At 35.8% G+C, this 12,730-nt stretch overlaps 1 protein-coding gene across 1 annotated transcript in view; it reads left to right on the top strand.

Annotated features, from left to right (window-relative positions):
• The window catches only part of LOC120328074 (plexin-B2-like), a 58,595-nt gene that overhangs the window by 19,324 nt on the left and 26,541 nt on the right, over positions 1 to 12,730 (top strand). Inside the window, exons 14-17 of the mRNA XM_039394470.2 lie at positions 2,960 to 3,067; positions 6,886 to 6,976; positions 11,332 to 11,507; positions 11,899 to 12,050. Coding sequence (XP_039250404.2) covers positions 2,960 to 3,067; positions 6,886 to 6,976; positions 11,332 to 11,507; positions 11,899 to 12,050 — 527 coding nt within the window. The remainder of the gene's footprint in view (positions 1 to 2,959; positions 3,068 to 6,885; positions 6,977 to 11,331; positions 11,508 to 11,898; positions 12,051 to 12,730) is intronic.

The following is a 12,730-nucleotide window of genomic DNA, read 5'->3' as shown; positions in this document are numbered from 1 at the left end:
ATATTTAGATATTTTAAAAATCACAATAAAGTTACACTTTTTTCGCATTTATTGCAGAAAATTTTTTTGTCAATTACTAATTATAACATCATATTTTAGACGAAATTCTTAGAACCAGACAGTCAAGTCGTCTGTAAAGGTCATTACTGCAATTATTGCCACGAAAACAAAATTATGAATATTTGAAATTAAACTATATTGATTATGTATGTGTAGTTAAACTTAGCTTCGAGTCAATATAAAATTAGTCAATATAAAAAAATCTTTTTTTACTAAGGATGGCGTTTGGTTAGTATTAAATGGGTTCAATGGCTCAATAGTTAGAGCAATGGTTCCCAGCCTTTTGTACGCACTGTCTATTTCGGATCTCTTTATTTCCTATAAAAACCCAAAGATATACTGAAACACCAGATGTCATAAGATTCATAGGAAATTTAGGGGCAAACAAAAGTAATAGCGTTCTAGCGACAATCACTGAAAATTTCAAAGCAATTGGTCCAGTAGTAACCTATTGTACATATCATCGTGGTGCCGTACCTCTTTGTCTTGTGTATTGTACTAGAGTTTTATTTGTATATTTGTATGTTACATTTTTGAGGCAAACATACATACATACATACATACGCACACACACACACACACACACACACACACTCACACACACACACACACACACACACACACACACACACACACACACACACACACACACACACACACAAACACACACACAAACGCACGCACGCACGCACACACACACAGAAACGCACGCACGCACACACACACACACACACACACACACAAAGCATTTCTCTGTATTATACATAGCAATTTTTCGCATCTTGAAACGCCTTTGGGGCCCTCAAGACTCTCTGAAACCACGTTTTTCATCAGCCAACAAACGAAAGTAAAATGATAAATATTGGGTATGAGCGCCAAGATGTCGCACAACCTGAACCCTAACCTGGTACATAACCTGAGTTCAGGTTGTGCGCCATCTTGGTGCCGAAATTTCCAATTGCCAAGTTAGACCGTAACGACCAGTGGGTCCGGCCGGAAAACGTGTTCAGTAGTCTTGAGAGTCTAAAAAGCATTCCAAGCAACGAAAAATTGTTATGTATGATACAGAATAATGCTTTTTTACGTTTCAAAGGGGTTCCGACACGCACACCCATTCTGGGTACGCTCCTAATCGAGGCCCCAGGGAAACGTTCAAGTGGTCTGAGGGTCGAGTTAGATTGGGTAACCATGTAAAATAAAATAAAATTAATGAGCACACGCCCAGAAGGTTACTTGAAGTCTTCATTAAACGAATTTATTTTCCAAAACAACACTTATTTTACAGTACAATATCACTCAGCTTTGCGTTTTTTTTTTACAGTGAAACTTCTTATAGAAAGCCATTAATCACTTATTTTCGGTATTTTTCGCTTCTTGGTTTTCACCACGTTAGTGAGATTGTATTATTTCCAACTCGTGAGAAAAATCTACATTTTTAGGTATGATTCGGTAAAAACGTGCACTGGATTAAATTAATTTTTGTGTCAACTTGATTGAAATTTGTTGAAAGGTTTTTATAAAAGAGAATAATACTATTTTTATCTAACATTTCTACACCTACATTTTGAATGAAAATCTGAACGACTCGATTAGACACTATGTATTTTATCCAAGATGTAAAAAATTGGTCAAGTTGTTTGCATACGGACAATATCTTATGTTATGTTATCTTTAGCGGTGTAGTTAAATCTTGTGAGGTAGGGACGATACCGAACAAATTTCAAAATTTTTACAAATAGGCAAATTGGGGAACGTTTTTCAAAAAATGGGTGAGAACCACGCATTTTTGTGGACTTTGCATTGTAATTTGAACGCCAATCAGATTTGATATGCCAAGGGTGGCAATTGCTTAACTAGGTAGGCCAGTAACAGGTAATACTCTCCTGAAGGCCCGAAACTCATGCAATATAAATAAAAAAAAAAACGATTCATTTACAAATAAATATAGCGTCATAGCTAATGTACGACAAACAGCTGGTGCACCAAGTGGTACAATGATCAACGGGATTGATGTAGCCAACGATTTGGTATTTTCATCAATATTTTCAACGGAATATTATATCAAGAAAAACTATAGTCGTTATTTCAGCATACAAGTGGGCTCAGATGAAACACTTCCGGGGGCAGGATCCGCCCGCGGGCCGTAAATTCCACACCCTTGTGATATAATAATCTTTTGAAATTGTAATAGAATTTCCATGTTTAGATCACACTTTTATGCTTTTCCACGGTGAATGGACGCCTGCCAACAATTTCTAATGACTTCAATTACATTCTGGGCAAAATCGTGTCGCGGGATCGTCATCCTGTCTGATTTAGAAAGAGCAATCATTTATTTATTTAATTAAACGTCATTTATTGATTAGGTTATTAATGGAAAAGTTGAATTGCGTGCACAATGGCGAAATTGTAGTATATGATTACCTTTTCCGAAATTTCTAATCGCCAAGTTAAAAGTGTCTCAAGCAGCGAAAAATTGCTGTACATGATGCAGGATTTCTTTTTTTTAAATTCAAAAGGAAATGGGCAAACTATGGCCCGCGGGCCAAGTCCGGCCCTTTGGGTAATTCATACTGGCCCGCCTGATGGCCGCAATCAAACTAAAACCGAATTTTGATATTTTAGTTAAAAATAACTAGAGGAATTTGTTGACATTGCGACTAAATTCAGTTTTGGCATGAGGCATATTGCTTTCCAATTTTTTCTTTAAACACTGTAAATATTGTTCATAAAATGTATTTTTTTGCCTCACACTTACATGGCCCGCCAGTCTAGGTGGGCAAAATTTTTGGCCCCTGGTTCAATAAACTTTGCCCACCACTGGTATAGAACCATTTTTTTCAGTAAAAGGAGGAAATATTTCATAAGTATGTCTTTTAAAATATTCTTTCTGTTTCAGGCCCAAGATTTCGAATGTGTTCTCGATGTCTGCGAATCGAGATACGAAGTTATTGTCCCTGGAATCAGGGACGGGGAAGAAGTGAAGTGCAATGTTTCCGAAAACCAGGTACGTTTATATTGACGTCATAATGACGTCATAAAGTTCAATATGGACACACATTATTACAATACAACTTTTCAGCAATCTAATTGCAATTTAGGCCTCAATGATTTTGATCGCTTGGGTATTTTCAAGGTCTAACTAAGAATTCAGATGTGAACACGAAATCCTCCAGATTTTGAATCTTGTAGGTTTTTTGCAAGAGAAATTTGCAGCTAACGTAAATCATTTGGACAAGTAAGAATTCTAACTAATCACAACATAACTCGGTAGCATACTAGTTTCAGTTTAGACCGTCGGTTTAAAAAAAAAAGTAATACTGTAGATATATGCTGAGATGATAGGAGTCGGGAAAATTATATTTTCAGATTAAAACGTGTTATAGAAATAAACGTATTCTGTCTAGACTCTAATCTAGAATTCAAAGTTTACGATGAACGGTGAAACGGTAAGATGTAATTTTTAAAACTGAGAAAAGTATTGTCAAAACCATGGCATTTGGTCTCAAAATTAAAGTTTACGGTAAACGGTCAATTCCAAATCAAACCACGTTGTTTAAATTCACGGTAAACGGTAAAATTTATCAGATTTTGAATCGTGTAAATTTTTCGCAAGACAAGTTTGCAGCTAACGTATAGGGCTATCTGAAGAAGTTCAGTCTGGCCATACCTAATTACAATACAACTTTCCAGCAATCTAATTGCATTTTACGCTGTAATGACTTTGATCGCTTGGGGATTATCCATGTCTAAGAATTCAGACATTCAGACAATGGTTTTAGCAAATTAGTTATCGCCGTTATCGAAATGCGGTCACTGGGACACCCACATTGTTCGCGCCAGCCGTGATGCGCCCCCTTGGGGATGGAACTTAACTGTCTGATTGACACTAAACTCGAGGTCAGCATTAATTAAGCTTACCATATATAGGAGAAAACGGGACATTGGGCGAGAGTTAGTAATATTTTAGTTCATATTAATATTATTAACATTCAACTCATTGGAAACAAGAAGAGCATTTTGAATAATTTAAAGTAACGTATATGTTAAATTGACGTATTAAAAATGACATAATAATATAGTACTTCTCTCTCTCACTCTGAGTGGAAAATCAATGATAAATAAAATGCTCACGTTAAAAAAAAATTTTGTATTGATATTAAATATAAAAATATATTTATGACTGTCATATATACTGTATGACCGGGAAATTTGAATCTACCGGGCGGGACGCCGAGACAGCTAGTCAAAATCGGGATTAAACTGGGACGTATGGCAAGCCTATAGCATTAGTCAAAGGGCTGTTTAGAAACCGTGCATTTGTCACCATTTTAATTTATGGTTTATTTCAATTTACAATTTTTAAATTTGTAGAGAAAGGGTCTGAAATCTTTACTGTGTCCTTTTACTACTTTTGCTAATTGAAAAAGTAAAATAAATCCCCTAATTTTTATGTGTTCCCAAAAATCTCTGGGCAAAGGTATGACCGACTACATAATGAAGCGCCAAGCGCTACTGATAAATCATGATAATGTAGAATTGTGCATTGGCACCGATAGACTTGAATTTGACGAATGAAAACTTTTATTTTAATACAAAGCCGCAAAACATAATGTCACTGTCTAGATATGCCGCTATTGCCACTTCCCGACGATTGATACTTGTTGTTGAGCGCGTGCTGGTAGCGGTCGCCACCCACTTTGCATATCTATTCCCGAGAGCCCATGGTACTAAGTGCTTTAGTGATTGAACTGAATACATCATGAAAGTTCAAGTACAGTAATTTAAAAACATTTGCGTGAAACGGTTAAAGGTCCGCGATGTCTCAAATGTAGCTTCATTTAATGAACTAAATTTGGACTCGAGTCACGGTTTATCAAAAATGCGATCGACTCTGATGACTCATGACTCGACTTGACTCGCGACTCGAGGTTTAGAAACTTCTACTCAGCCCTACTCAAGGGTAAATTTCTTAAATCCAGAGTGTGTTTGTGATTTATTCTTTGACTTAAACACTGACATACTGAAAGAAATTCAATTGAACGGTAATGCCAATGGTTTAGAAAAGGTTGAAAGGTTAATTTACCTTTTCTAACAAGGCTTGTAATAGATGTCTCGGCTCACAGTTTGAATTTGACTCACAATAAGTTATTCTATTGCTTTACAAGCGGTTTTTTACTCTCAGAACGTGCTAAATTAAAAGTGAATGAGATACATCTAGGAGCTGAGTAACGTCCAATCACTGGAATGCCGAGTGATATTGAAACTATATCGAATTACGACGGTATATTATAAACACTCGCACTGAAACTATATAGGATTATCATGGTGTATTATGCGAGTATGTGCTGATTGACACGAGATTTGAGGCCGTTCAGGTCAATACGTTCAGGAAATTAGCTATGAAGTAACGGATTCCACATACCAATGTATGTCACACTCACTCACTCAAAATTGAGGGGTGCTCACTTTTAAGTAGTGTCGGACAGGATCCTCTCAACCCGAGTTGTGAGTCAATTCTGAGTCCAAAGTCCAGCCAATGACTCAGTTAGGCCTCATTGGCAGTGAGTTGTTGACTAGTTGTTGTCCCATTTCATTTTGAGTCTTAATTTGAGCTTCCCAACGCTGTTTCCAAGCAACTTAATTGGCGACAACTGAAGTGACGATAGCATGCGCAAATGTCGCTTGACGTTTTTATCGGGTTAATCCGTAGGATGCCACTTGAAATATTTGTGGTGACAAGGCCTCACGCCATGGAGTGACGATTTCACACATTTCCTGTTTTGAACCGCCATTGCGTTATGTGGTCAATGACAAGCTAACTGACGAAAGAGATGAATGCAATGCCTGTTTCAAAGCCTGTTTCGCGGTTCAGAGCAGTGTTTCTCAGTCGGGGAAGACAGAATTTTATTGTTTTTGTGGGCACATTTCACTTCGTGAAGTAATATTAATATTGTTCAGTTTATGGTGGTCCAAGGTTGTCGGACTCGGGGGTCACACTATTATTTTTGTATTGTTCGCGGGGCCACAATAGTGCCAAGAATAGGTAAACAGCGAAATACAAAACAAACACTTTAAGTATCCAAACACATTTGTCATTTATCAAGCTAAAACACGCAAAAACGCCTACGCCATGAATTGAGAATTTCACACATTTCCCGTTTTGAACCGCCATTGCGTTATGTGGTCAATGACAAGCTAACTGACGAAAGAGATAAATGCAATGCCTGTTTCAAAGTCTGTTGCGTGGTCTAGGGGTTAATGCGTTGAGTCTAACAATATGTCGCCGCCACAAGTTTGAAATATCCGAATCAAACCTTACGTTAATCACAATCAAAGTGTTATGAATTGGGTAGGCAATGACGTACCCAAAATATTTGGGTCAATCCCAAAATAGTCTGATGTACCAGTAGCTTCTCGTACATAACCTTGTCTAGAGCAAGCGTGTGAATAGCACATTAGACCCAAATATGTTGACACCGTAACTTTATGATCTGGAATTCACATCCCAAGACCATCATTATGTCATCCAGGGCGGAAGGGGGGGAGGGGGTAAAGTGGGTAAAAATTCCCGAACTGGAATACTTCGGGCCTCACAATGACTATTTTATAAGTGTGGACAGGGTATCCATAAAGTAAAAGAAAAACAGGATCCATAAGTCACTTATACAGAATATGAAGAAAACTTAAACACTTGAACTTCTGTTTGTGTATGATCACGCTCAAATGATTCAGTAATCAAAGTTGCTTTGCACAAAAGTTATGTTATCTTTTTATTATTTATATTTATATCAAATTCTCATCTTTTTATTTCTATTTTTTCAGCTCAACTGTGAAAAAGAAGATGCAACTGTTATTCTGTCACTAAAGTCAGGAAGATACATTGTCGACACTCCCAGAGTTGCTACAGTAACAAGTAAGTAACCTTGCAGAATTTGTTTTATTCTCAAGTTTGACTTTTTGGATATGTTGTGCAAAGCCTGGAAGAGAAATCTGGAGGTCCAAGGGTCTCAACCTGACCCCCCCCCCCCCCCCCCGGGTGCAGGGTGGCCCAAAAGTAGGTATACAGTTCTTTTATTTATTTTTTATCACCATCCAAGCAGCTAAAAAACTAATGTAAAATTCACACTAGAATTATTATTTAAAAAAATAAGCAACTTTTGTGGTGCTTAACAAGTAACATAAAGTGAACTGCAAGTAGCTTCAAAGCATATAAAATAGTTTAATAACTGTATTTCTACTTTTGAGCCACCACCTACTTTTAGGCCACCCAAAATTTGTTCTTGCAATCCTACTCAACTGAGTTCCGACTGTAATTCGTTTAATACATAGTCTAGAGCAGGGGTGTGCAGCCTTTATTACAGGGGGCCAGATTCAAGTATTTGGGTAAAGCCCCGGGCCGCACTTTTATTTAAGATATAATTTCTAGAAGTTTAAGGCACAAAAAATTTTTTTGGTAGCTAGTTTTGCTAATATGACATGCCCTGCCACGCAAGAGGATTGGAATTGCTCGCACGTACAAGAATAACTTAACTAAAAACTCGTTTCGCGGGAACACCATTCAAAATGGGCACTTCTCCGCGGGTCCACAATATTTTCTTGCGGGCCACATTTATCCCGCGGGCCGCAGTTTGCACACCCCTGGTCTAAAGTCTAGACAAAAAAAATTCTCTGCGCTTATTAGTATTTCCCTTCGATTTCATTACATTTCATTACACTTAAATCAACTCGCTCATGCGTGTAGCTAATTTTCCGTCGCCATCTTCAAGCGCGTTGTACTACGTGTTTTCATCCCTTGTTAAATTGTCTTAGGAGTCTGTCGTTTACGTTTAATTTTATTCGTCTCAAAGGACTTATGTGTTGTACTCGGCATGAAGGATTATATAAGGATATAATAATATTCGTCCTTACTGATGTGCGCCCTTTCGCTGAAATGAACGATTGACCTGAACATTTAATAGCTTAAGTAAATATAACACTGAGTTTTATATGAATATCCCGAAATTTATGTTTTCATTATTAAATATAAATTTCCGGAATGTTTTGTGAATGTTAATGAAGAAGCGACCTGAAAACCGTTCACATTTGAGAACATATTGTCATAGCAACAATGAATTGTGAGTTCATGACCGAACGACTTCTTGCGCCATCTATGTGAGTTTGGGCCATGACCCAGGGAAGGCAATTTCGTTTTTACGTCCGTTTGTTATTAATTATTTTTAAAAGTTTTTATATTGGAAAGTCAGTTTCCCAATTTCCAAAATAAGGAAAATTTCTTTCATTTCATTTATAATATTTAATTATTTTTACCTCACATTTTTCATTTTACTTTATTTTTTTGGCAATTTCCAGTGATTAATTATTTTCAATAGTTTTTTGATCAAAAGTCGCTTTCAAATCAAAATTTGACAAAAACAAAGAATAAATTTTAGTTTTTTGGCAATTCCCAGTGATTAATTATTTTCAATAGTTTTTTGATCAAAAGTCGCTTTCAAATCAAAATTTGACAAAAACAAAGAATAAATTTTAGTTTTTTGGCAATTCCCAGTTATTAATTATTTTCAATAGTTTTTTGATCAAAAACCGCTTTTGAAATCAAAATTTGACAAAAACAAGAAATAAATTTATCGTGATTAATTAATTTAAACTCAAATTATAATTGAAGTTTTCACATTTGGCATTTTTCAATTTTTTACCATTTTTTTATTATATTTTTTAATTTGTCATCAAAAACACCGGTAATCAAGTCCAAGTTTTGAATTTAGCAAAGTTTTTTTACTTTTATTTTTTTTATTTTCCGGTGGATAATTGTTTTTTAATAATTTAATTAACAAAATAATTGAATTTTACAAAATAATGAAGTTTTTTATGATTAATTGTTTCATCTTAATTCAAAGTCCAAGAGTGAATTTTTTTTTTTACAGTTTTTTTTTTACAATTTTTAAATTTAAAATCAAATTTTAAATCCAAATATGCTAGTAGCAATGTCAAGTTTGTTATAATGTTTCTTTTTTTAGTAAGAATTTATCATCGACCAGTCGATCGCATGGCATTAAAAAGATTTCTGTCGATCTAAGTCGAAGACAGGTTGGCCACCCTTGCCCTAGGTCATGGCACAAACTCATAAAAAAAAGCACAACAAAGCGCTCGAAAATTTATATTTAATAATGAAAACATGAATTTCGGGATTTTCACGCACAATAAAAAACATTTTTAGCAACACTTCAGCCATTTATCATTGCGCATCAATTCCTATAGGAAGCGCTTGGTCATGAACTCACAATTCATTGTTGCTATGACAATAAGTTATCAAATGTCAACAGTTTTCAGGTCGCTCCTCGATTAACTTTTACAAAACGTTCCGGAAATTTATATTCAATAATGAAAACACGAATTTCGGGATATTTATATAAAACTCAATCCTATATTTAGTCAAATTATTGAATCTTTAAGTAGAAATTAATTATTTTCCTGATTAATTACCCCAATAAACAATGAAATGTATTTCTCAATGTCATTTTTAAAATTCATACGTTAAAGGTGAGTTATGTTAAGAATAGAAAATTTCGTTTGTACGTCCATTTGTAATTATTCAGGTATAAAATTTTCTTCACGAGACAGTGCCCAATTTCCAAGACAAACAAAAAAAAAATTTCTTATCTTAAATTTCCCATTGTTCAATTAATTTCGCCCCGATTTTGTATTCTTTTCTTTGCAATTCCCCGTCATTTAATAGAAAAAAATGTAATAACGATTGACAATAAATCTGTTTCCAAATCAAAAGAAAATTGGGAAATCTCTCATTTATCATTCTTTCATGATTAATGCGCTTCAATAAACAATGAAATATCTTTTCTAACGTCATTTCAAAATTCCATACGATAAAGGTGATGTATGTTGAGAATCGAAAATTTCGTTTCTACGTCCGTTTGTAATTAATAATTTAACTTGTAATAATATTTTTAATAGTTTTTACGAAAAAGTCAGTTTAACAAAAACAGAAAACTCCATTTTTCAATGTTTAATTAATTTCCCCCCAAATCAAAGTTCAGTTTTTTTTTATTTTTTGGTTCGTACAGCCGGTTTCGGTCCGGAATTACTAAATTTATTTTTGACATAATTTTGGACTCCGTTTTTTTTGTGCGGAAGTTTACCGCCACTTTGTCAATTTCAATAAGAATAGTTCTGTCTCGTATCAAAAATATTACTTCTGCCCAATACCGGTTTTGTTCCGGATTTAGTTTTGATATTATTTTGAATTCCGTTTATTTTGTAAGGAAGTTAATTTCCGCTTAATATGTGAACCAAGATGGCGGACACCAGAACGTAGTATGTGTACCAAGTTAGGGTTAGGCCATAATTTTATTCCAATTTTCCCTATTTTAGTTCTATAACGAGTTCGGGGACTAGCCAAGTGACTCCTGTAATATTCGTACCTGAAATTATGGCCTAACCTAACCTATGGTCTAACCACATACTACGTCCCGGTGTCCGCCATCTTGGTTCACATACTTCGGGAGTACCAAAATGCATACGTGACATTATTGGATTTTATTCGAAACCACTGTGGCCTATAATAAAATTCATTGACATGGTTAACTACTTCGTGTGCAATCTTTTTTAGTCTAATTTTAATATTATATTTTTTTGGTAATTAGAATAAACGAATACTTTCGAAAATGACCTAATTACGAGTTCATGGCATAACGAATACGTAACTTCATTGGACTCAAATCTTCGAATGATATTAACATGTCATGTTACCATCGAAACTCTAAATCAATTATGAAAGTTAGGTATTTCCATGACCTCGAATTGACGCTTTCCAGGCCTTAAGCACAATAATACTTTAAATACTTTACTCAATAATAGAATCTATTTCTTTTTCTTGTAATTTTAATATTTTATTACTTTCAAGTATACATATAAAAAATTTGAAACGATACAGAAAAGATTAAAAGTTCACATTGCTGCGGAACTACATTGGGGAGGATAACATTTTTCTGTAATTACCAGCGTTTTTTTTGTTACGACACATACTCGCGTTGCGCTTAACCCCCTCGCTCTGTCCCCCAAGATAAACTCTTTGTTTGCAAACTATAAAAAAATATCAAAACCCCGGTTCTAACCTAGAACTAAGCACACACACTTTTTTTTGTCGTTTTACTAAATCTGTATCGCTTCCTGAAATAACAGCAGTGGGTGCCTTCACGGAGCCTTGTTTTGATCAAAAATTTTCAAAAATGTTAAATATTCATTATATTTTTTCAGTCGACCTTTTCAACTGCAGTAGTTCTGAAGGGGAGTGTGGCCTGTGCATCATCTCACACGCTCGGCATTCGGAATGTGCGTGGTGCGGCGACTCGAGCACTTGTATCCCGTCAACGGATTGTAAAGGACCGAAGACCACTGATATCACGAGTTGCCCTGCTCCGGTTATTGAATGGGTAGGTATTACTTTTTTGGCGCTCCAGAAGTGTGTGTACAAATATGGAGGTAACTAAGTTTGTTCGCCTACTTCATTTACATCAAGTTGTGTGAAGAAACTGAAACCTATGGGCAAGGGGTGTATTTATACTTGGCTAACACAGACAATCCCCTAACTCGTACTAGAACTAAAATAAGGAAAATCGGAATACCATTATGGCCTAACCTCAGCCTGACACACACACTACGGGAGTACCCGTTTTTTGTAAATTTGTGTAAATGAAATTCCTCAATAAGCGCGTCGTACCAAGGTAAGTTAACGCCGAGAGTATTGGACGCAAACTTGAACTACCATGTCCATATCCAACAAGAAAAATCCAATATTCCTATAACTTTTTATTTCTCATTCAGATCAATCCAACAAATGGACCCAAGAACGGAGGAACCGAGATTACAATCTCAGGAAAGAATCTCGGCAGCAAATCATCAGAAATATCGAATATTACTGTTGGGGAAACGGTCAATTGCAAAGTCCTTCCTGAGAAATATGTGCCGTCAAAAAAGTATGTACACATTTTTTTTATTCATTGCAATGGGCATTTGATGATGATATGCTGATGCGGTAAGTCACACAAAAACTCGCCTTACATTTGGTATTCCATCTACTGCGGTTATCATGGTTACCTTTGGCCTTTGGCAATATGCCATAGGTCAGGGTGGTTCAAACTCTGGCCCGCGGGCAACATGTGGCCCAGGCGCTCCATTATCTGTGGCCCGCGTTGCAAAAATTGCATTTCGTGTTGTTTCGTCATAAAATTAACCAAATCATCTTTTGACATATTGTTGCATCACTAATGTCATCAATTAACCAATTCATCTTTTGACATATTGTTGCATCACTAATGTCACTGAATTAACTAGTGTTATAGCTTGCTGAGGCAACTAGCGAAGTTAAACGAGCGAAGTTCTTGGCACTATTGTGGCCCGCGAACGATGCAAAAGTAATTTTGTGGCTCGCGGTGCTGCCAATCTTGGACCACCCTGCCATAGGTAAAATAAAAAAAAGAGTGCTAGACTAGACAGCCACTTCTTAACTAGAATACAACAACATCTACTGTATAATAGAGAACGTAGCAATCTTAACAAAATACTATTCGCTACTTGTCAAGAGCCATATTTCGTTGTGTACTTTTTCGCCTGCACTTTTCTCCCTTTTGCGGACATTTGTTACAATGCAATACTG

This window comes from Styela clava, chromosome 7, assembly GCF_964204865.1.
Source record: "Styela clava chromosome 7, kaStyClav1.hap1.2, whole genome shotgun sequence".
In the NCBI taxonomy this organism is placed as follows: Eukaryota; Metazoa; Chordata; class Ascidiacea; order Stolidobranchia; family Styelidae; genus Styela; species Styela clava.
Note: the sequence above shows the minus strand (reverse complement) of the source record. Positions and strands in the feature narration are given on the sequence as shown.